This window comes from Cryptococcus neoformans, assembly GCF_000091045.1.
Source record: "Cryptococcus neoformans var. neoformans JEC21 chromosome 10 sequence".
NCBI lineage: Eukaryota > Fungi > Basidiomycota > Tremellomycetes > Tremellales > Cryptococcaceae > Cryptococcus > Cryptococcus deneoformans.
The window spans coordinates 664281-686780 of record NC_006679.1 but is presented as its reverse complement, the minus strand read 5'-3'; the positions used below and the strand labels follow the sequence as shown (position 1 = coordinate 686780).

The window sequence follows — 22500 nt, the reverse complement described above, 5'->3', positions numbered from 1 at the left end:
GCTATTCGCTGTTTAGCCGAGGAGCAAGGGCCCAATCCTAAGCTGGCGCAAACTGTCGTCGGGAGGGACGTTATTGAGCAGTTTGAGAGGGCTGACAAGTGGTTGAAGCCCATGCGGCCATGATTCATGATGTGACGTGAGGAAAACAAGACGTCGGAGGTGACGAGACACTTCGTTGAAGAGAGACGATAAAATGACTTGGATATTGAATGACCATGCAAACCAACTGGAATAAGGGACAATGACCGAACATGGCAAAGATAATAAACTGCGGACACCATCACGGCGTATTATTCGTTAGTCGATTGTAATAACTGACCAATTATTCTCGTCTGGGCATTTTATAATTTGCTATACCAGTCGCTTATCATATTATTCCAGCAGCCAGCAGCAATGGCCAGTGACTCCATCCACCATCCACAGTAATGATTGGCTGCTTCAAATATCGTGAGGGTCTAGAAGAAGACATGTCATCAGGTTAAATCCACTACTTTTCCGGCGAAACCGTCTGTCCAGATGATACCCATCTTCTGCGTCTCCTGCTGCGGCTAAACGCCCCCCTTCACCCGCCGAAACCTCAAGGCCGGCCTTCTTCAGCTGTTATTAAACATTCAATCAACCGGCAACTTTCCCAGTGTTCTTTCCCTGTTGGTGATGACGTTCCTCCAGCTTTACGACCCCGTGAATGAACCAAACAGCAGCAATCGCCATAACTCGGTCATGTTCATCTTCCAAACTGCCAAAGCGCAATCTCCAATGCAAACGCAAATATTCGTCACATACTAAAAGACGACAAACATAGCCGCACTCAACCCACCCACATCTTCAAGGTCTGTCAAAATTCACAATACAATATAATTTGCAAGACTTCGGTCAATGGGTTGAGCTGTACATCGTACGACTCGGACCTGCTGAGAAACAGTTAATGTACAGTTCGGGGACTCTCAAGGCAACACGAAAGTTCACCGACACTCCACAGATGAAGTACCGTAGCTATGTATTCGGAGGGCACCAAAATACTGCAGACCAGAACGAACACGCCAATTCCCATTTTCGATTACTAATACGTACTGCCCGGCAATAACGATAAACTACCTAAATTATTCGTTCGAATCCCCGAGCGTTATGTGATGTGTGGAAGAGGGGGGATTTTTTTGAAATCTTAAAATAAACGAGAACTGGACAAGAAGTAGCCCACCGGCAGACCGGCCGGCATATCTATGTAGGCTCGACACAAGCCCTTCCTCGGACTTCGGGCCTTCTTCGGGCTGGTCGAAGGGCTTGTGTTTATTTTTTACCCTAGCGTTGGAGGGCAATCGACCTGCAATAAATAAGAAATAACATAAAAAGCTCAAGACACTAGCGCATATATGTAGTAGTGGTGGGTATATACAAGTAAATCGAAAAATGACCAGCAAATTTCTGTCCCATCTCGTCTTGATGCGTGGTCTGACTGAATCTTTTACTTAATTACCTGCGTGCCACAAGAAAAAGGCTAAATGGAATAATGATGTGCCATGATGATGGATCATCGGATCTGAGCTACAGCGTCTGTCGGCAGACGGCAAAGACGGTTGGATTGGCCGGATAGCAAATAAATAAAGAGGGAGTCGCTAGGCTCCGTGGGAAACAATGTGCCTGCTGGAACGTCATCTTGCTGCATTACATGCTGCATGCCACGTAAATAAATGTTTGTCTAACTACTGTTGTTGTTGTCATGTCCTGTTTTTATTATGCACTGTAATTAAATTGTAAATGTTTGTACTAACTGCAAGCATATCACTTGCCTGTTGCCTTTGATCACTGCTAGTTTAATTACTGTAATGCGGAATTGTTCGATTGGCCCACGACTGATAGCATTGCGTATCATCTTTTGGAACAAGTCAGAAGTCAAAATACAAATAATGATGGTAATAACGAATAATAAGATACACCGTTTGTCTAATTAAGTGGCAAAACTACGATTAAGCTCAAGGTAAAAGCAGATTTATTGTGCTTCTTGCTCACCCTTCTTCTGCTTCTTCTAATGTCTGTGGTGATGGTGGTAGCATCAAATCAATACAGGATTCGGAAGACATAAAAATGGCGCGTCTCAATGTTTCAAAGAGATGGATGGATACAGTTAGTTACATACAACTTTATTAATTAGCCATGATGACCGGGTCTGGCATCTTGTTAATGACGATGCTGACGATCTTAGACCCTGACGATGATCGGCGTTTCCTCTTATTAACTTTTTAACCTTCGTTTTTCACCCGGTGATCGTTCGGGTGCGTCGTCTTTGGTATATTCTATTTCCTTTTCCCTGACCTCTCTTCCGTTTCGGTTGTTTTCCCAGACCTGACTAGTGTTCAACCGACAACGATTTAGCATCTCCTTATCAACCCTGAATGCCATCTTTGTGAGACTTTAACGGTTGTCGGGGTTATCTTCGATTACGATATCATATCAACAGAACTCAGGGATTGGACCAAAGCGTTTGAAGAGGGCCCAGTTCGCAAGCTGGGAAATGCTGATCGCGGTCATATGTACGGCATTTCTACTTGGCAAAGCGAAAAGCGGAAGGCCAGAGACCAGAAACAATTGCATCCCCTAGTACGTAAATGTAAAGTAAGTCCCACCGGCTTTTACTAAAAACAAGGGGAACCTTCTCACTAAACCCACCACCTACAGTTACGTACACGATAGTCATGCAGCCTTAAGTTTATTCTGGCCTCTCCATGCATATATACATGTGGGTTCTTCACTTCCCCCGAAAAGCTCATTTTGTCCCACCTTCCACGACATCTGTTCAAATATCATCAATCCACCACATTCGTCAATACCTCTCTGCAAATTCGCCATACATCAAACATTACCGCCATAGCCATATAGCATCCACGTCTCCACCTTTTCATCTTGTCCCCTTACATCGGCGGTGCTTAACTTGAGTGTCTCAACCCTTCTTCCCATGTCGAAAGACAACGTCTCCGCGCAGTCATTGGAAGAAACATCTTCTCAGGGGCAATTTAAAGCCCGCCAAAGCTTCTCTTCTTCAAGCGAGGGCACTAGAAGACAGCGTATCTCAATGGCATGTCTGTATTGTCGGCACAGGTAAGCAGAATGGGGTTCATTATCTGCTGGAAATGTGCTGACAAGTATCCCGTAGAAAAATTCGATGCTGTGGAGGTTCTCCTTGCCGAAACTGTCAACGTTCGAAACGCGAGTGTGACTATGCCCCTGTTCCGGAAGAAGTCAACCGTATCACAAGGGAAAAGAAGGCACTTGGCAAGGCATCCAAAATAGCCAATGAACTCCTTTCTCCTGCCACGACATCGTCACCTTATTACGTCTCTAGACCGACTTACCATGGACCGCCTGTTCGTCCAGCGCCCTATGTCCGCAAAAGGTCTTCATCTATGCCCGATGAAGCTATGCCCTGGGGTGCTCCTATAGCTTATGATCCTCCTCAGTGGATTTACTCTCAGCCAAATTTTTATTTCGCTCCCCCTCAATATCCATCTCTTGCCAGCACTTTCCCTCCTTACCCTTTAAGTGCTGAACAGCCTCTCGTTCCAGCCCCCGTGTCGACGAGTCAACTGGGTGTACAATTTGAATCGCACCAAGTTCAGCCTCTCCACAGTCAAGTGCTCGACACACCATCTCCTGCCTCTTCATCTATGTCATCATTTGCCGCCCTGACTCGGGCATCATCATCTGACGATGAGCATGTCTCTGGGACGTGGTTGACACCGGGATTATCAACTCCATTGTACCTCCGACCCGTTTCTTCTTCGGGCTCTCTTTCACCGTCTGTTATACGGACAGGTTCCCGCCCTGGTACATTGTCAACAGTACATCAGTCATCAACTCCTCCGACTCCTACTTCTATGGCAATTCCTTCCCCACACGTGATTCCCACCCCTTTCTATCCCTATCCTCCCACCCAGTCAACGACTAGCACGACCCAGTCGGTACAGGCGGATAAGAACGGGCAGTCATTCATGATTAATGGCTCAGCGGGCATGATGGTAAAGGACCCTTTATTAGGTCTGGGGCTTGTTGAAAGTAAGGACATGTGCCTGGGACATGGTATTGGGGAAGATTATTACTCCCCTCCTCTTTATCATCAGGAGTAGGCATTATGAGAGCAATACTAGCAGCAGTGAATGGAGAGAACGAACAACACTTTTTCTGATTTTTTTTATAAACATTTTCGCTTTCATCGCCGTAGACCTTGTTGTATCACGGACATAGCCACATTCAAAGAAGTATAATCATTAGCATTCGAAACAAGATACACATATAAATATTGATCCATAGTAGTCGAATAGGCCTCAATTTCTTAACTATTCATGGAACACGGAATCAGCTTCAAGTGGGCAGCTCTCCTACTCTTAGGTATGCAAATTGTTGTGGACTTCGATGATAGAGTATTCTCTATTCAAAATCATGTCATTTGTTAAAAACAGGGATCTATTTGCGTTAAGAGAGACAGGTTGATCCAGCGCAGCAGCGCTGTTCTTGCTCCTTCATCATTGGGTGGATACCGCTGTTCGATTGTCTTTTTATCCCAACACCAACGCATAATAATTCATACTTAATAGTCACATGGCATGATATGGACGTAAAGTGATAAAAAGCCACCATCTGTACGATATAATAATTAATGAAAGACGAGGAAATCACCCGAGTGTGCGATGCTCGGCGCCACGCCACAGTTAATTTCCCTGTTCCCTGACATCGCCCCTGTGCATGATGCGCACTTCTCCGGACCGAACGGCTTTTCGGCCATTGGCCAGACATTCAAGAGATTTTTAATTGATGACAAAAGAGGTAACAGAAGATTACTCGACACAAGAATTCACCATCGTGCACCCGGCCGATGTCCGTCGAAGGGCTTTTATCGAGCCTATAAATCAACCGAAGTTTCCATCGTGCAAGCTCGCCTCGCTCTACCTACGTACCTGTCTGTATCGTGATGGCGCTTTCAGTATTGTGCAAATGGATTGTAATCTGTTCTTTGAGTATAGCACAACAAACCGATGTGATTTTGTGAGATACAAGCAGCGTTGGTCAAGTTGTTGAATAAAATAAAAGCATTGCATAGAAATATTATAAGCCGTTCTACTTTCTTCCGTGCGAGGTGAGAGCAGTGAAGCTGTCAATAAAAAATGAGCTTATAACAATCCGCAATCTACGAACAAATCTGTCATTTTGATGTTTGGTGATTTTGATTTGCCCTATTTTCTACGACTATCTCCCCCAGTTACCTAAATATAACAAACATCATGTAATTCTTCTTTGTTCGCGGTCATTGGTGGATCATGATGATCCCGGCTGGAAATGAAACGGGCGTACGGAAGCTTTTGCTCCTGCTTCGACAATGATTTTGAGAGCCCATCGTATCATACATTTCTTCGACCTTGCAGCGATTAATATGGTCTTCTTCCGCCAAATGAATCGTTGCCAGTTGTTGGGAGGCTATCAGCCTGCTCAACTTCAGGAAGGAAAACTTATATGGTCATCAGTGTAGACGAAGGAACAGGGATGGCTAATGGTCAAGTTTGGTATTTCATAAGCGTGAATAGCATTTAAACCCATCTTAGGGAACAACAAAGTTTGTATATGATCAGAAGCGAAGGCTGGCTATTTCTACGACAAAGCGCTGATTCTCACGACAAAGACGAGTAGGGGTTGTCGGACACTGACCCAACCGCCAAGCAAGGGTGAGGCCACAGCAGGTTGAATTTTAAGCTGGAAGTAATTTCCTTATGGATGTGAAGGAAAGGGTATGTGGTGACAAAAGTTGGTTTGCAAGTCCATGTTCGTTAAAGCTGAGAACCCGACGATGAGTATCACAGGGATTGTCAAAACGAAATTAAACACAACTCACCAAGCTATCCATACGCCCAAAGATCTCCAAAACCGTCGCAATCACCTCGAAACATAACTCTTCCTGATCTTCTTGCCCACCCCCGGCTCCCGCACCGCTCGTTGTCGAGGCCATTTCCTTCCTCACCTCTCTCACAAGCTCCTGCACGCTTTCCTTGCCTGCCCCACCAGAGCCACCTTCCCGCCGACGAGCGCTAGCAGAACCGATTGCAACGGGACCAGAAGATGAGGCAGTCGTTTGACCGAAGGGCCAAGTACAGAATTCCGCGAGGATGTCATCGCAACGAGCAAAGGCGGCTTCGCGTGAGTCATAGGACAGACGCTGGAGAGCATTTTCAAGTACACTTGACGCGTAGGCTACGGATTCCTGTTAAGTCTGATCAGAGATGGGTAAATTCCACACTTACCAGCACAGACTAGCACAACTGCCCGCATATGCCTATACTTGACGGCTTGTTTGTGCAATGCCTGCGGTGGGACCGCCGCAGTGCGCGCAGTCAAAAGCGAGAGCACCCTTCGCATCACATCGTCCTTCGCGTTCATATCGGCAATGGGGTGAGTGGCCATATCAAACAGTAAAAAGTTGCGTTTCTCAGTCCGAAGGACACCCTTGTCCACCAAGCCTTTGGCAAGGCGTTCTCGGACCTGTTTGAGTTGATAGCCAATTTTCATGACATTCCATGTTTCACCTGCCAAGAATAAATAAGTTTCTAATGCTTGATTCGTAAATATAGATGGCATACTCACCACTCATAAGATCGACCCAGGCTCCCGCGCCATACTTCTCACTCGACTTCATCATTTTCAGTGCTTCGTCCAAAATGGTCTCTCCCGTTTGTCGATCATCAATCACCTCAATCAGCCTGTCGGATAAAGCTAATCTCCGACGTGCTGGGTCCCTGACCATTGCAATACGCCCGCGCAAAGCAAGCTCAATGAGGATACAACCTCGAAGAGCATACGATATGTTGTCGTTCCAAAATGATAGATAACCCTGCAACTCTAAGTCAGCATACATTCACAGATTATACATCTCGCAACTAGATTCTCCTGTTCCTTAGCCTGTCTGTCCCAGGTCTGTCCTTATTGTTCGGTCCGCCAACATATTGCTGAACTTCACAAACATGTAAGCCACTCAGACTCACCGCCTTGTCTTTCAGCCCCAACAATAATACTTCCTCCATCAAGGTTAACCTTGGAACCGATTCCTTCTCATCACTGTTCTCGAAATCTCTGGGGTCATATGCTATTTTTGCTCTGCCTTCGTACGCGCCCGAAGCAGCGCCCTCGACTGATGAGCCCGGTCGGGGGACTGTCGACCCCGATGGGAAAGTGGGAGACTCAAGCTGAGCGGAAGAAGATGCTCCTACTGCTGGAGAAGCTCCAGCCCGCCTACGTGTGAGACCTTGAGACATTGCTAGTGAAACACTTGGGCAATGAGGGACTGAGATTAAAGGGCTTGCTAATTATTGTGGCTGCGTGCAGCTATGGAGGACAGACCGGACGAGAGGAGATGCGTCATATTACCGAAACACCGACGTGGCGAGCCATATCTCATGGCATCATCACTTTTAAGCCGAACCTTGCAGCCTTCTTCGCCTTCAACATTACTCCCGTCCTAATCACAAACGAACAGCAATCGATGAAGGTCAGATCAATTGTTTACATTGACAACGAGACAAAATGAGTAACTTGTGAGCTGTTGATTGAAATTGTTGAACTGTGCTGATTGTTGCTAGGTATGCTACCGAAGTAAGGTTATATCCTCTCGCGTCATGTGTGCAGCCTGACCATCAATAGCCTGCCACAAATGGCAAGGTCATCATAGATACGACCGCCGGTGAAATCGAGGTTTGTTTACCTTTCCATAAAACGTATAAGCACATGCCGACTGTTATATATTATTCGCAGGTTGAACTATGGGGTAAAGAATGTCCAAAAGCGGTTCGGAATTTCCTGGCCCTCACCATGGAAGGTACTTTGGACTGAACTTATGACATCCCTTTTACTGACAGAAAACAGGATATTACGACGGTGTGATCTTTCATCGTGTTGTTCCTGGGTTTATCATACAATCTGGAGACCCTACCGGGACGGGTATGGGCGGCGAGAGTTTCTACGGGGAGCCTTTCGAAGATGAGATCCATGGACGGCTGAAGTTCAACCGGTAAGCCTTCACGATACACAAGAAGCTTAGCGTCTGATGTCTGGAGGCTAGTCGAGGATTACTGGGAATGGCAAACAATGGAAGTCGGAATTCCAATACTTCCCAATTCTTTATCACACTTGATGCTGCACCTGAACTCACAAACAAACATACTATGTTTGGAAAGATTGTCGGGAATACCATCTTTAGTATGTCTTTGGTATAAACCTTAGGGATTCAGGCTGACCGTAATAGACGTGTTGAATATTGGGAATCTTGATACGGACAAAGAGGAGAGACCCCTTATGTAAGTCCTGCTGACTGCTCGCGCAATGTTGCTGATTATTTCATAGCCCACCAAAGATTCGACGAATTCACATCATCGAAAACCCTTTCGACGACATTGTACCCCGTATCACAGCAGAAGAGAAGAAGGCTCAGCAAAAGGCCAAGCTAGAAGCGAAAAAGGACATGGAGCAGCGTGAAAGGCGCGCAAAGGCTAAGAAGTGGGTCGTCTGGGTGTCATCTAGGGGCACGGTTGATGAATATCATTGTAGAAATACTGGCTTATTGTCATTTGGAGACTCTGAGGAAATCCCAGAAGAAGAGGTGACTGTCAAAAAGAAGTCGATGACCAGACAAGATTGTGAGTTGGGGTGTCCATACGTACGCTAATGAATGCGGTAACTGATGATTACACCCAGTGGTTGATCCGTCAGAAGCCGAACACACAAAATCCAAGACATCAAAAATGACTGAAACTTTTGTTAATATCCCTCCCTCTTTGAAGGATCTGGGCAAATCGAGAGAAAACGAAGCAAGCGAGGAGAAAAAGGTGTGTAACAAATTTCTACAGGAGTAAATTGACTGATCTTGTGGTAAACAGGCCGTAGATCTGAAAAACATTCGGGCGCAGCATGAGAGGGAGAAAGCTGGCGGCAGGTAGGTCCCTGGGGACTAGTTCGCGACAAGAATATGGCTAATGATTGTCAGCGCTGCTCGTCAAGCTGAGATCAAGCGTATGGAAGAGGACCTCCGTCGTCTCAAAAAGCGTAGTGGCTCTGTTTCGGACTCTGAATCTGATTCTTCTTCCCGTGCACGACGCAAAGGTCCTTCCTACCTTGAACAAGAGCTGGCCAAGTACGCATCTAAGCGAGGACGAGCGGCAATGAAGGCTGGGAACAAGAGAGGCAGAAGAGACGAAGAAGAGGATGTGCTCACTGAGATGAGAAAGTTCAGCAAGCGAGTCATGCAGGCTGGAGACGAACCGGAGGAGGAGCAGGCGGAAGAGATTGAGGAAGGCGAAGCGAAGGAGGAGGGCACGGGAATAGGAGCCGCAATGGCGGAAGAGGAAGGAGGTATAGAAGTAGATGACGATGTTGGATGGCTGACGCATAAACTCAAGTTTCAAGTGGATGACAAGGAGTTGACAAGGAGGGCAGAGGATGAATATGCGGTAAGTAATCGGCTAATTATGAGGGCAGGCTAGCTAATGGGAGAAATAAGGTTATTGACCCTCGCGCTAAAGCAAGAGATTTACTGGGGAAGCCTGATAAAAAAAAATTGAAGGGAAACCCTAACAGGCGGACCGTTAGGAATTCTGGACGTAATAGATAAGGGCTATGGAGGTGTCAATACATATGTTTGGTCTACAGCGTTTCGCGGGTGGAATTTTACGATGATAGTATGAACAGCGAGCAGTAATAAATAATGGAACGATGAATGAATGAACAGAAAATCAACAAAGCGGAGATCTCCGACGGTGGCGAGAAACCACGTGGCTGTGATGGATCGTACCACTTCTTCGTGGGATGATACGATCCTTTCCCGCTCCTTTTGTTTTCGGGTAGTCTTTGAAAGCTGACTCGTATTCTCTTTCCTTTCTTCTTTCTTCTTCTTCCTTCTTTACGTTATCCTCTGTGTACTCTCAAGCATCTCCCATCCACGGCCTCATTACAGGACAAGATGCCGACCTCACTCTACAATACCCAGTTCGACCAAGAAGAACAAGATTTGATCTTCGCGCCTTCTGATGTTTCCCCGACAGACGCTCTTTTTCCTCCTGAACTCACTGCTCTCTTCTCAGACAACCAGTTCCCCTTAGATAATCCGTCAAATAACTTTGGAGGGAATCATCAACACCGAGGTTCCCTCTCTTCAAATGAGGATTCACTTCCTTTCCTGTCACCCACCAACCCACAGTCAATGTCCTCGACCTCACCACGTCTTTCCCTTTCTCCATCAACAGGTGAACCTTCCTTTCATCTCACATCACATTATTCCTACGATCAATCGTCGCACTCTCCGCATAGTCACAGTTCCGCTTCACCTTTATCGAGTTCCGGAACGGATGATGTTTTTCTGGCTAGAAGCTTTGAAGGTGTGAGCGGTGGCGAATTGGATATGTTCCTGCTTTCAGAGCCGATCAATGATTATCCAGTCAATTCCGATGGGTTTGGAGGACAGAAACCTGGGCAGTCTCTGTTTTTGCCCGGCCGGACAGAAGGATTCAATGGGATGGGTGATGAGTGGATTCAAGACCTCTTTAAGGACCCTCTTCAAGAAAATGGTCTTGACAATATTAATCAACAACCGCAGCCACAGCCTGATGGTCTTGACTTTGATCCGATACTAGCAGGGCTCCAACAACGGCCTCAGCAACAACCATTGCAGCAACAGAAGCAGCAGTTTGGGCAAACCATCCAGCCTCAGATGGTGAAGCAAGAACCTCTAATAAAGCAGGACAGTTGGAGCAACGGGCAAAACTTGAGCAACTCTCAACACGGTAAGCATTTTAATCTAATCTAATAGACCGTCAACGAAAAAACGCTCATATTGCGCAGGTTTCACTTTTACTCACCCTCCATTTGCTCCCAGGAACCAGGCTCAGGATATCAAACCCGCTTCTATCCCTCGCACTGCGAGTGTGCGCCGTCCCACCGCCTCTAAATCTGAAACAATTACAGCTGCTGCCCCTGCTCCTACTATTGGAAAGCACAACAAAACTGAGCGCCGTTATCGCCAGAAGGTGCAAGCTGCTCAAGCCGACTTGCGGGATGCCATACCTGCACTACGTCTGTTGTACGGGACTTCCACTCCTGAACAGCTTGCCACTACCGATATTCGTGCACCTGACGGGACAGTTGACGGTCTCGGAGAGGTGACTAGACCGAACGCTAGTGCGAAAGCCACCATTTTGATAGGGGCGAGGGTATATATTGAACTCTTGCAAAAACGCTCAGCAAAGCTTCAGAGGATGGTCAATGAGCTTGAGAAATTTAGGGGAGCGGTGGAAGGTGAAGCGGGCCTTGCGGCTTGGAAGGAAGACTTTGGACGAAGAGAAGCAGAAATTGATAGGGTAGAAGCTGAACAATTAGCGGCCAAGCTCAAGGAAGAGGAAGATGAGAGTGAAGGAGAAGATGATGATGACGACGAAGAACCTTCCAAAAAGCGTAAACGTACGGCTGCGCCAAAGGCCAAACCCAAAACAGCAGCCAAGACCAAAATCACTCCTCAGTCGACTGCCGCTGCTGGTGCTCGAGTGTTCGCAGCATTTGCTATGTCATTCTCTTTCGTCCCTTCTGCTTCCACCGTCTTCCGTTCAAATCCACAGCCCCAAGCTCTGGCAACCGATAAAGTCCTTGGGTATGCGACAAATCAACAAATCCTTGCCAGTGTACCGTTAATCATTGCGGAGCATACATCGCGCCTCCTTGCCCGTAGTCTTCCGAGCGCCCTTGTTCCCCTCCCCACAACCCTGCTCGAGTGGACATGGAGACTTGTTGTCGCTGTTGTTCTTGCTGTGGTCATGCGTCCGATCATCTCGAAATTGACCACCAAATCGGACGAGAAGGCTAGGCCAGGTACAGTAAAGGGTGTTCTAAAAGATGTTGTCGGGATCGTTTCGAGAAAGAAGGCCCAAAAGACTGAATGGGAAAGATTTGCTGCAGGTGTCGTTGGTCGAGGTAAGTTTACAAGTTTCCAATTGTGACACATTTTGATAATTGTGTAGCCAATAATGTGTCTACACTGGCAAAGTGGCACACTATCTTACATCTTAATGTCACCGCGTCATCACCCTATTCTCTTGCACTCCTTGCACTTCTTCAGCCTGAATGTTCTCTTCTGCGTTCACCGCAGCAACTCTGGCTCACTGCCCAGTCACGTGTTGATGGAACTACACCTCCCGCTTTAGTTACTGTGCTTGGATTGCCCTTGCACGAAGCCTTGCTTTGCCTTTCTTCTCTTCCTCCCACCTCTGCACCGCTTTCCGCACTCGCCGAACAGATCACTCTCATTCATGTTCACGATCTCTACACCCGTTTATTCATCCACCTGGTCGAAGCTTCTACCGCTTCCCCCCTTTCCACCACGTCACTCAAATCCCTCCTGTCCGCTCTTGAATCTCACAACTTGGGTGCCAACCTCAAAGCATCCGCTTTTGACAAGGAAATCAAAAGCGTGATGCAAGGTACTCAGAAGGGATCAGTTGTGCACGCTCTCGGCTTGGTATTGATTGGACTTTGGGGGATCTTTACGGGGCCTAGTTCCTCAGCTCAAGCATCCCTTGCGGGGGCACTTGCAGCTGACCAGGTTTCAGGCGCAACTCATGGGCTCAATTCAGTTTCAGCTTTGCTTGAACTCCTTTATCCCGGCTGTGCCCCTGTCTCTCAAGCCCCCGCTTTCGTCAATCCTCTTTCACCAAACGCTCAAAAAGTCGATGCCCTTGCACTGTCAATCATTGAATATCTTTCTCTTCTTCTCACCGCTTCTCGTTCCACAGAGGCCACGAATATGGACCGAGAAGGTAGGAAAGAAGAAAGTCTCGGTGTTCAGCGGAAGGTAGTCAAGTTGAGAGGAGTATTGAACAAGACTGGATGGGTGGGTGTGGAATCTCAGCTCGATGCGGATGACTTTGAGGAAGTTTACGATCAGCCAGAGGAATTCACACTAGGAGATGAAGCGGATAAGCGTGATTTCAGACCTCATCAACTTGAGAGCGAGAGAATACATTACGAGCGGGCGAAGGAGAGACTGGTAGACATTCTTGCCAGGATTGGCAGGCGGGCTGCAGGAAGAGCTAATGGAAGAGATGAAGATTCGGGACTGGAGGGCGATTTAGATGAACTGTAACGAATATCGTCCATATTTTTGTTTTTTTTTTTTTTTTTTGTTTTTTGTTTTTTTTTTTTGCTTTTGTTCTGTGTAAGATTTTTTGGTCCCATCCTGTTGATTAATATGTATAGTCTATTATAAGTACGCATCATATAAATAAATGTACATGTTATTGTTTGAAAATGATAGGCTGTTTTTCCCGTTTTAGACTTTTGTAGATGCTGCGGACTTGTAATAAACGCTGTAGTGGGCAGACACACTCGGACGTTCTCAGTCGGTGCATTTACACGAATTGTTTAGGTGGCTGGCGCCTTGACACACAAGTTCCGTTATTCTTTCATCCTTGTTGTGTTCAACCTTTCCTTTCCGACTTTACAGTCACATCTTCTTCTCACGATGGTCAATTTCCACGGCATGAGCAATAGTCGTGAACATCGGATTCCGCCACAGCACATCGGACAAAGCACTCTTGCACGATGTATGTACGTTATGTATGTAGACGATGCTATCTATGGGTCGACCTCATTCGTTCGTTCGTTCGTTCGTTCGTTCTTTCGTTCGACCCGCTCTTCATCATGGTTTCATGTTGGTGTAATCCCACCCTGCTTTTAATGTGGTCCCTAAGGCTCGACGACGGTCATTCGGTCATCACTTCGCACCTCTACGTACCTATATATTCCACGCACCAACGAAAGTCCAACTCTACTGCTGTCGTACAGTAGCGATCGCACACCTTATACGTACTCCTCGTAATACCACTACTACTACTATTTCTATTATGACCTGAGAACCCTAAAAAAATACTACTGTCGTGGAACTCAAGAGTACATGCCTTATTGGGCCTTGTCAGGCGGTTAAGGATTAGTCGTATATGTATCAGATATGATATTATGATGATATGTGAAATATGCGAGTTTCGTCGACATTTGATGCTGGATGTTCTTGGATGATGATCATCAGCTCCCAGCTCTCAGCTTTCGGCATCAATTGTGGTTGGGCTTGATTGGTTGTACGCCGGGCCTTACTCATTCATCGTGCCTTACTCTGCCGGTTGTCGGCGCTCACTTTCATCTTGATCCTGGGTCCCAGCTGCTCTCAACGCTTAAACGTTTCACATCGAGTCCGCGTGGTTCGTTAATGGTTGCTTATAACAGGTGGACTGATAATGTGCAAATAGGCAGATCATAGCTTTCCAAGGATATGTCCAGTCTAACGCCTATCGTCTAGTAACTTCTCGTACTGAAGTCTACTAGTTAAATCCGGAATAGAGGCCAGCCTATGTATCACTGCCGCATTTGCCGGCACTGAAACCCCTACATCGAACAGACATTCTGCAAGAGCTATATTCATTTGTCATACGCATCTTCAAGCTATTTGGACAACGTCTTGGTGTCTATCCACTCCTTTCTTTTCATGCTCCCAGTCTGATGATCTGCTTGACTCCGGGCTATATATTGATTAGCTTTGGGCTGAGGTATGAAATGAGTGATGGACTCACAGCCCAAGAGGTCATATCACCACTGGCAGTAGTCAACAATTCCACATGCATAGCCAACGCTGCGTTCAAATCTCTGGCGGCAATCGCTGTTGAATTGTTAGCCAAGAAGGGCTAACAGAGAGCAAAGGTTCACTGACCCTTAGAAATCTCGTTCATCATATCCACCGCCTGCTTTGGCACTGTCTCGTTATTGAGCCCATCGAAAAGAATGTTCAGCCGTCTTTCGGTGTCATCCACAATTCGTTTGACGTGAGGCTATACAGTACTCAATAAGTATTTAACATTGTACATAACTGCGACTGCACATACAGGAATATTAGATTGCTTCACCTTTGTGAGTTCTCCGGAGAGAATCTCATAAATGGGCTTTGAAGCTTCAGGGATATGGGATCGATCCCCAGCGGCTTCATCAATAGATGTTAATTCCTTTTGTACACGAAGGAAAAAGAATGCACTCACGGTGTCGAGGCTTTACCTGCTCAGAAGAGGGTGACTGAATTTTCGTTTGAGACGGTGAGGTAGCAGGAGGAATGATCTGCTGTCGCTGCTGCTGCTGAGGCGTAGCTGACCGTCCAGGAGGAGGCCCAGCCATCCTAGAGCCTGGGGGAGGAGGTCCGCCCATTCCCGTAATTCCACCATCAAGAGACTGCACCTGTCCAGGTTGACTGGGGGGTCTCTGGACAGCTGAAGGTGGCCTTATTTGGCTCCCTGGAGGCGAGCTGAGCCTACCGGGACCCAATGGGGACAGGGCGCGTTGAGGAGGGGGACCAGCGAAAGCTCCGGGAGGAGGACCGGCTCGGGCACCAGGGGGAGGGGGACGCGAGAAGGCAGAGGGTGGAGGACCTGCAGCCGCTGGAGGGGAAGTTAACTGCTGCTGTCGCTGTTGTTGTTGATGTTGCGCATGCTGGTGGAACTGTTGCTGTTGTTGAACGGTAGGCGGAGGTTGTACCTTCGCGGCAATAGAAGGAGGTCGGGCGTTCTTGGGAGGGGGAGGAATCACACCAGGCTGAGGTGACCTACCGGGGGGAGGAGCCGCCCCTGCAGTGTTCAACCCAGCACCAGCAGCGGCAAGTGGATCAGCAGAGTTGGGGAAAGGAGACAAAATAGCAGAAGCCTTCTTGACGTCCTTGGCAGCACTTTGAGGTCTCTTTGGAGCGAAGGTAGGCGCATCATTCCATCCTGAGATACCCCGTTGTTGCGAGCCTGGGATCAAAGGAGGAGAACTGATAGGAGCATTGGTCTGACCGACACGAGGGGGGGGAGGCATTGCCTGAGTTTGGCCGAATGAGGGTTGAGGAGCACCATATCCTTGTGGTTGAGGGTCGCTGGGTCGATAACCGTTGGGTGGATACCCAGAAGATGGTTGGTAGACGGTCGCAGGTGCGTAAGGATTTGAGTCGCCGTATGACGGAGTAGGTTGAGGAGGTGCGTAAGCGGTCGAAGTGGATGCAGGCTGATAAGGTCCGCTGGCGGCCGGTGGTGCTTGATAAGCTGGCGCGGTTGAAGCAGCGTAAGTCGTAGGCTGCTGAAGAGCATACGCGGGCTGGGAGGACGCATATGCGGACGCCTGTTGGGCAGGCGCGTAACCTCTCGCGATGGAAGAACCGGCCGTACTTTGGACCTTCCCAGTTGTTTGAGCCATCTTAGTACCGACATTCCCACCAGCAGCGCTCAAGATTCTCTGCCTGGCCTTATCAAGCTCACCCACTTGTTCACTGCCCTTGTAGTCAACAGGAGTCATCTTCACATATTTGGCAGCGATGTCCACTAAGCCTTGAGTAGCGAGCAAATCGGCATACTCATAGTATCTGTCGTACAAGCCGGCAAGCTTGTAGGTTCTTGCCCCGGCCTCAGCAGCGGCTGCCGACTCGGTGGGAGTAAGCAAATCTTCGTCAACATAGCCGGTAGCAGCTTTGAAAACGGAAACCTTTTCAATGAATGACTGAAGCGCCTGCGCATGGGAAGTGTATCGAGTAGCAGAAACGGCTTCCTCTTCCTCAGCCATTTCATCAACCCATATGGAGACGACCTTTTCAAGCTTTTTAGCCGCAAGATAGCAGAGAGTGGCGTCCTGACGAGCAATTTTGGCGGATGCTTTGGCTTCGGAACTGTCAGAGGCAGAGAGCACTCGCCATCTGTACTGAAGTCGCTGGCCAATTTGCTCAGCAAGATTGCCAAAGTCGGTATCCTTGGCAAATGTACACAAAACAACAAAGGCGACTTTCCATTCGGACAAATCAGCGTTTTGAACAATGTCCAAAAGGTCCTCGGTTACAATAGATTGGAAGACACGGAGGAAGGGACGACTGGTGGTCTGCTGAGCAAAGTAGGCATTCTGAGTGGACTGCAAAAGGTCGGGACCACCTCGAACAGCAAGGAGAAGAGCATCCGCAAATCTGTCAAAAGCAAGACAGACGTCCACAGCAGACTTGAAGTCACCCATGACCAAAGCTTGGGTAACAAGCTTGTCGATATCACTCTCACCTTCGGGGTAGATTTGGAAGGTGTTCTCCTTGTTGACAATCTCGTCTCTTACGGAAGAGGCACGGCTGCCGACGGTAGCCGCGACAGACGACTCCGCAGCTTCAGACTTATGAGAGACGATACTATCAAGCTGAGGGTTACGCAGAGCCCCAGAGGCCATTGAAGAAAAGAAATCGGCAGCGGCTGCAGCGGCAGGGGTTCCTGGAGCAGTCTCATCGTCGAAAAGGCCATTTTCGCTTTTTTTAGTCTCGGACTTCTCAGATTTGTCGTCATGAGACTCAACGCCGGCATCGGAAGTGGTGCTAACGTCTTCGATAGCTTCAGGCTTCTCAGCAGTGGGAGTTTTGACACTTTCCTCTTCTAGTGGAGCAATGACTGGAGTAGCGTCACCAGCTGCCTTGATGGCGTTGGGGAACTTCTTGATAGCGTCTTGCACCTTCTTCGCAACCTCCTCCTGAGAGAAACCAAGCAATTGCACAAGCTCCTGTCTCGAATTAGCCTTGAAAAGAGCCTGCAGAGCCTTCCACGCTTCATCATCGTCCTTGGCCCTCTCAGAGCAGAACTTTGCAAGCTTTTCTTGCTGGCCGTCAGTCTGGTCTAACGCCTTGGCGCGGTTGAGAACATCTTGCTCGGTGGTGACAGTTCGCAGGTGAACAACTCCAGATTGGTGTTTACCAGATGCTCCAGGAAGATTGGAAGTGGTAGCGAGAAGACCGCCGAAGCCAAAGGTCGCTGAAACAGGACGTCGAAGCCACTTGGGAGCTTGCTTGAGGGACAAGACGTTGACAGTTTCATCCTGGGGCTGCTCGTTCCCGAGTGCACCGAAAACGTCGTCAGCGGTAGCAGCCTCACTGAGCTTCTCGGTAGATTGGGAAGGAATGCTGGTTGTTTGCAAGGAGTGAATACCAATGTGACCGTCAAATGATGCCGTAGCGAGTAAATCGGGGTTTCTAGGGCACCAAGAGGTCTGGAAGGACCAATCATTGCTAGTAGGAAGTTCACCGATGATCTCGCCGGTCTGAGGGTTCCAGCACAATGTTCGATTGTCTTTGCCGCATGACAAGAGGAGGTCGGCATCCTGCTTACACCATGAGACGGAAAGAACACCTTTGTGGTGACCGCTGAGAATTTTTTCCGGGGCCCGAGTATTTCGAAGATCCCAAAGCATGATGATAGGAGATTCGTCATCTTCGGAGGCAGTAATAAGTCGAGTAGCCTAAAAAGGATCAACATGATACTCCATTCCTAACTCAAACGACTTGCCTGTTCTGGGTGCCAGCAAACATCACTCATACCTCTTCTTTTCCCCATCTGAAGACCGGCCACACCACCAACAGTCTCCATTCCCTTAGCAGCACCACCGCCATACTGCAAACTAACAATCTCCTTCCCAGCCTTCAAATCCCAAACAGAGGTGAAGCCTGAAGATGAAGATGCAGCGAACACTCGAGATACTGTAGGATTCCATTGGAGGGCCGTAATCTCATTGAGTTTGGTAGAAGTTGGTCCCGGAGGGATAGGCGCGTTGTTGGGAGAGTTGAGATCGTATATATATATCTGCGAAAGGGTTAAGAATTATTCGAGCTATGCCCTACGATAATGTCGTACCTCGGCATTGACAGAACCAGTAAGCATGAGATTCTTCTGGATTGAGTTAAAGTCAAGGCCCCTAACTGGACCAGTGTGCTTTTCACTTTTGAAGATTCGTGCCTCATCCGCACTAATGAAATGTTAGCGACGCGTTAAGCCACTGGGTAGACGCACCTAGCACCAGTAACAATCTTGGAGGGATCAAACACATTAACTTCACCAGTCTCCATACCTGCAGCAAGAACTCCCTTCATGTGAGTAGTGGAAGGTGCTGACCATGCGAGCTGGTTGAATCTATAGCACGTCAATTGAGGACTGCAGTATTGAAAGGAAACTCACCGGCTGCTAACGGTGATGCTGCCCAAAGCTGGCTTGCCTTCACCACCAAGCTTGACATTTGATACGTCCCCAAAGTCTGGCTGCCAGATTTCGAGCTGAGATTCGTTGCTGAAGCTTTCGTCGAGGGCACCAGCGACAGCACCAGTTGCGAGGAGGGGCGCTGAAGAGGAAGTGTTATCCCAAGCGAAGGTTGCCGTGCGTGATATGTCCTTGAGTTTCATTTTGCGATTGGCGACTTGCGCCTGTGTGGGTAAAAGGGGTTTGAGGAAGGAAAGATGTCGATGGAAGAAGGAGATTGAGGGATGGATAGAGAACGAGAAGCGAACGAGGGCAGCCTCCAGCCAGCGTGCTGGCGCGCTGATGACGCCCGACCCTTGTCCCGCGCGCCTATTTGCTGACGAGGACCATGAACTGCTAGGCGCTCGAAACCTTTGGGCCTTCTGCTGGCGGACATGACCACTTTTGCAACCTCCACTTCTCACGTGGCAATTATCAGCTTTTTTAGTCTTCTTATTTGTTGCCCTGCATTCAGCTTTCCTCCACGGGTCGTCGCCTCTCTAGAGTTTCCCTCGTACTTCCCACAGCCGTATCTTGTATCCATATCCATTCGGAACTGCAGCCTTCGCTATGCCTGACCCATTTTTTCAATCCCAGAAGAAGCGCAAGAGGAACAATCGTTCAGGTCCTTCAGCACCTCGCCAGCAAAAGCATCAAGACAACGATGAAAATCTCTCTTCGGACGCAGAGGGCGACAATGGCCCCGTTGATATTGATTTGATGGATTTCAGAGAGGGTCGGGAGGATGTAGCAATGAGTGATGAAGAGTATATCGACGAAAATGAGACGGCAGCGGAGAAGAGAGTCAGGTTGGCTAAGGGATACCTTGCCAGAGTTCGAGATGAAGTAGAGGCTGGTGAGATCTTCTTCTTTTACTGTTTTCCGCTCTGCTAATACTGTGAAGCCAATGCGGATCAGGACTACGATGCTGCTGATATTGACAGAGAGCTTATTGCGTCTCGTCTTCAGAAGGATGTCGTACGTTACCATTTTCATATCCGTTCTTTACAGTGACTGATTGACGCCTACATCAGGCCGAAGCGTCAGGCCGTATACACCTCTTCATCACGCCCCATTTGACGTCCTCAACATTTCATTTCATCCCCACATCATCGCATCTTCCTACATCTGCCGCCTTGACCCCCTACTACATCTTCATTTCCACCAAACGAGGCTCCATCATCCGCCATTCTACTTCCACTTTACGTCGAGCCGGTCAGAACTTTGGACATGCCCAGGGTGGAGGAAATGGCCACAATGGAGAGATCTTATGTCTGGCAGCGAGTGAAGACGGAAAATGGCTTGTCAGTGGAGGAAGGGATAAGGTGATGGGTGTATGGGATGTCAGTGAAAGAGAGCCCAAGTGGGTGACTGGATTAAAGGGCCATAAGGACGCTGTCACTGTGAGTTACAACATGGTTTCTTGGTGGATTAGGTTGACCCGTCGTATCAGTCGATCGCCCTTTCACCACTTAACAACCCGTCGTACCACATCCTCTCCGCCTCCCTCTCCCGTCATCTTGCTCTTCATTCCCTTTCTACCCTCTCTGTCATTGACACATTCTTTGGCCATCAAGATTCTATCCCGTCTGTCTCTTCTCTTAAGCCCACTTTGGCTGTCACGGCTGGCTCCCGAGATCGATCATGTCGATGGTGGAAAGTCGAGGAGGAAGTTCAGCTTGTCTTCAGAGCAGGTGGGAAGACTAGGAAGGATTTAAAAGGTTTAATGCCCGCGGAAAGGAAGGAACGTTTGGGAGGAGGATGGACAGAGGGTGTTGAGCCGGAAAAGGAGAAGGACAGCAAAGGCAAGGGAAAAGAATTTATGGAAGGTTCAGTTGACTGTGTTTGCATGCTTGATGATCAGCATTTCGTCTCTGGTGGTGATAGCGGGTAAGTCTCATTTTCCGCAACTTGTATCCTGTCTTAACATATCTTGTAGATCTCTTCTTCTTTGGCACACTGGAAAGAAAAAGCCCATCTTCACTCAGGCTTTCGCTCATGGATTCACACCGATCACTGCAGAAAACCCTATTTCCGCTCCCCGCTGGATCACTTCCATTGCAGCTTTAAGAGGTACCAACCTTTTTGCCTCTGGTTCTTGGGATGGCCAAATCAAATTGTGGGCTATGAACCAAGAATTGAAATCTTTCTCTTATGTCGATGTCGAAATACCCGCCAAGGGGTTCGTCAACTCTCTTCAACTCAGTTCTCTTCCTTATGAGACTATTTCTCATGCTTCTCTTCCGGAGTCAGGAGAAAAGGAGAGTACAAATGCAAAGTCAGAAATTGTGTTGGTTGCTGCTGTAGGCCAAGAACCCAGACTGGGTCGATGGATGAGGGATAAGCTTGTGAAAAACGGAGTGTTGGTCGCCAGACTCGAGCTGGATAGGAAAGGCAAAGCCATGATGATCTAGACTTAGTAGACTTGTATGGATCTCTGTGTACATATTGATTCTTTTGGTGGCTATGAAATGAGAAAGTATCATGTTTACATGTAGGAAGAAAAAGCTGAGCACCACGAACAGTTCAAACAGTGCTCAGATGCCAACAATCTCCGCGTTCTCATCGTCCTTTGTCAAGATATCTTCTACCGCTCGAATCACCACTTCTGGATTGACTCTTACCTCACCCTATCAATGACAGTATCGTTAACGATCTTACTGTGGTAGTTTCTTCAAGTCATTCATCAGCTTACCTTTTTAGCTTCTTCCCCTATAGAGGGGCCACCCGTACGCCATTCTTCCTCGAGAAGGATCCTGTCGTACTGAATTGCAACATATTGATGACCGAGAGAAGTGGCCATGAGCTCAAAGTCACCTGGCAGACAGACAATCAGCATTCATATTTTCAGTATACGAGTGACGGAAGACCCACGGCGAAAACCACCCTGTTCAAACAGTTCGATGACAGTCGATCGGCCGGGGATCGTAGGCATCCACATTGCGTGTATGAGTTCATCCACGTGTAAGCTTATGATAATCTACGTCATATTAGCCTGATCATCTCACGCCTAAGGGAGCGGAGAGAAAAGCATACACAAGCACGATTCAATAACTCAATTCGTTTAAATTTGGACATGCCGTTCAACTTCACAACGTGAACCTCAGCCAACGGAGTCAGGCTCTTCAAGGCATCGATGAGACCCATATGATCCTCAGGATGAAGACGAGGTGTTCCTATCTGGAAGGGGAGCAGAAAATGAGCTGGCTTGCCCATCGATATTGGATCAACGTACTTGATGGTCAACGTATACAACGACCGGTAATGATGTCTCAATGGAGGTCCCAGTGATACCAAGCGACTTGGCTACATTCTGACGGTAAGGATCAAAGAAGTTCGGTTGGGCGAAGACAGTAGGAATAAGAACGTTCATCTTCATCGCATGAGTGTAAAATGT

General features: G+C 48.0%; 8 protein-coding genes across 8 annotated transcripts in view; 5 read left to right on the top strand and 3 right to left on the bottom strand.

Annotated features, from left to right (window-relative positions):
* The window catches only part of CNJ02340 (viral life cycle-related protein, putative), a 2932-nt gene extending 2718 nt beyond the window's left edge, over nt 1-214 (top strand). The window contains exon 9 of the mRNA XM_567528.1: nt 1-214. This exon is cut by the window's left edge and continues 9 nt beyond it. Within this exon, the coding sequence (XP_567528.1) occupies nt 1-123 (123 nt within the window). The 3' untranslated portion in view covers nt 124-214.
* A 2159-nt stretch (nt 215-2373) lies between these two features.
* Nucleotides 2374-4403, top strand: CNJ02335 (hypothetical protein). The gene is made up of 3 exons (XM_024658772.1): nt 2374-2610; nt 2674-3093; nt 3149-4403. The coding sequence occupies exons 2-3, from the start codon at nt 2951-2953 to the stop codon at nt 4116-4118; spliced, it is 1113 nt and encodes a 370-aa protein (XP_024514452.1). The 5' UTR covers nt 2374-2610; nt 2674-2950; the 3' UTR covers nt 4119-4403.
* Nucleotides 4404-5092: 689 nt separating this feature from the next.
* On the bottom strand, nt 5093-7324 carry CNJ02330 (protein-vacuolar targeting-related protein, putative). Its single transcript, XM_567527.1, has 5 exons — nt 7020-7324; nt 6622-6868; nt 6282-6563; nt 5876-6231; nt 5093-5816 (listed from the first exon to the last, which is right to left on the bottom strand). The coding sequence occupies exons 1-5, from the start codon at nt 7287-7289 to the stop codon at nt 5811-5813; spliced, it is 1161 nt and encodes a 386-aa protein (XP_567527.1). The 5' UTR covers nt 7290-7324; the 3' UTR covers nt 5093-5810.
* A 167-nt stretch (nt 7325-7491) lies between these two features.
* Nucleotides 7492-9760, top strand: CNJ02320 (conserved hypothetical protein). The gene is made up of 13 exons (XM_567445.2): nt 7492-7568; nt 7614-7626; nt 7675-7725; nt 7786-7849; nt 7897-8041; nt 8093-8229; nt 8276-8327; nt 8374-8526; nt 8578-8666; nt 8725-8855; nt 8907-8962; nt 9014-9476; nt 9527-9760. Exons 1-13 carry the CDS (start codon nt 7558-7560, stop codon nt 9635-9637), a joined length of 1476 nt encoding a protein of 491 aa, XP_567445.1. The 5' UTR covers nt 7492-7557; the 3' UTR covers nt 9638-9760.
* Nucleotides 9761-9880: 120 nt separating this feature from the next.
* Nucleotides 9881-13264, top strand: CNJ02310 (hypothetical protein). The gene is made up of 3 exons (XM_567526.2): nt 9881-10805; nt 10864-11985; nt 12033-13264. The coding sequence occupies exons 1-3, from the start codon at nt 9986-9988 to the stop codon at nt 13151-13153; spliced, it is 3063 nt and encodes a 1020-aa protein (XP_567526.1). The 5' UTR covers nt 9881-9985; the 3' UTR covers nt 13154-13264.
* A 1052-nt stretch (nt 13265-14316) lies between these two features.
* CNJ02300 (structural molecule, putative) lies at nt 14317-19362 on the bottom strand. Its single transcript, XM_024657977.1, has 9 exons — nt 19047-19362; nt 18882-19001; nt 18726-18837; nt 18381-18674; nt 15093-18333; nt 14943-15037; nt 14771-14888; nt 14634-14719; nt 14317-14582 (listed from the first exon to the last, which is right to left on the bottom strand). The coding sequence occupies exons 1-9, from the start codon at nt 19265-19267 to the stop codon at nt 14547-14549; spliced, it is 4323 nt and encodes a 1440-aa protein (XP_024513674.1). The 5' UTR covers nt 19268-19362; the 3' UTR covers nt 14317-14546.
* Nucleotides 19363-19574: 212 nt separating this feature from the next.
* On the top strand, nt 19575-21560 carry CNJ02290 (conserved hypothetical protein). The gene is made up of 5 exons (XM_567524.2): nt 19575-19959; nt 20008-20081; nt 20138-20506; nt 20557-20993; nt 21043-21560. The coding sequence occupies exons 1-5, from the start codon at nt 19674-19676 to the stop codon at nt 21515-21517; spliced, it is 1641 nt and encodes a 546-aa protein (XP_567524.1). The 5' UTR covers nt 19575-19673; the 3' UTR covers nt 21518-21560.
* The window catches only part of CNJ02280 (expressed protein), a 2450-nt gene continuing 1483 nt past the window's right edge, over nt 21534-22500 (bottom strand). The window contains exons 9-13 of the mRNA XM_567523.2: nt 22339-22476; nt 22140-22283; nt 21978-22083; nt 21799-21920; nt 21534-21733 (exon numbers count right to left, since the gene is read on the bottom strand). Of these exons, the coding sequence (XP_567523.2) occupies nt 21641-21733; nt 21799-21920; nt 21978-22083; nt 22140-22283; nt 22339-22476 (603 nt within the window). The 3' untranslated portion in view covers nt 21534-21640. The remainder of the gene's footprint in view (nt 21734-21798; nt 21921-21977; nt 22084-22139; nt 22284-22338; nt 22477-22500) is intronic.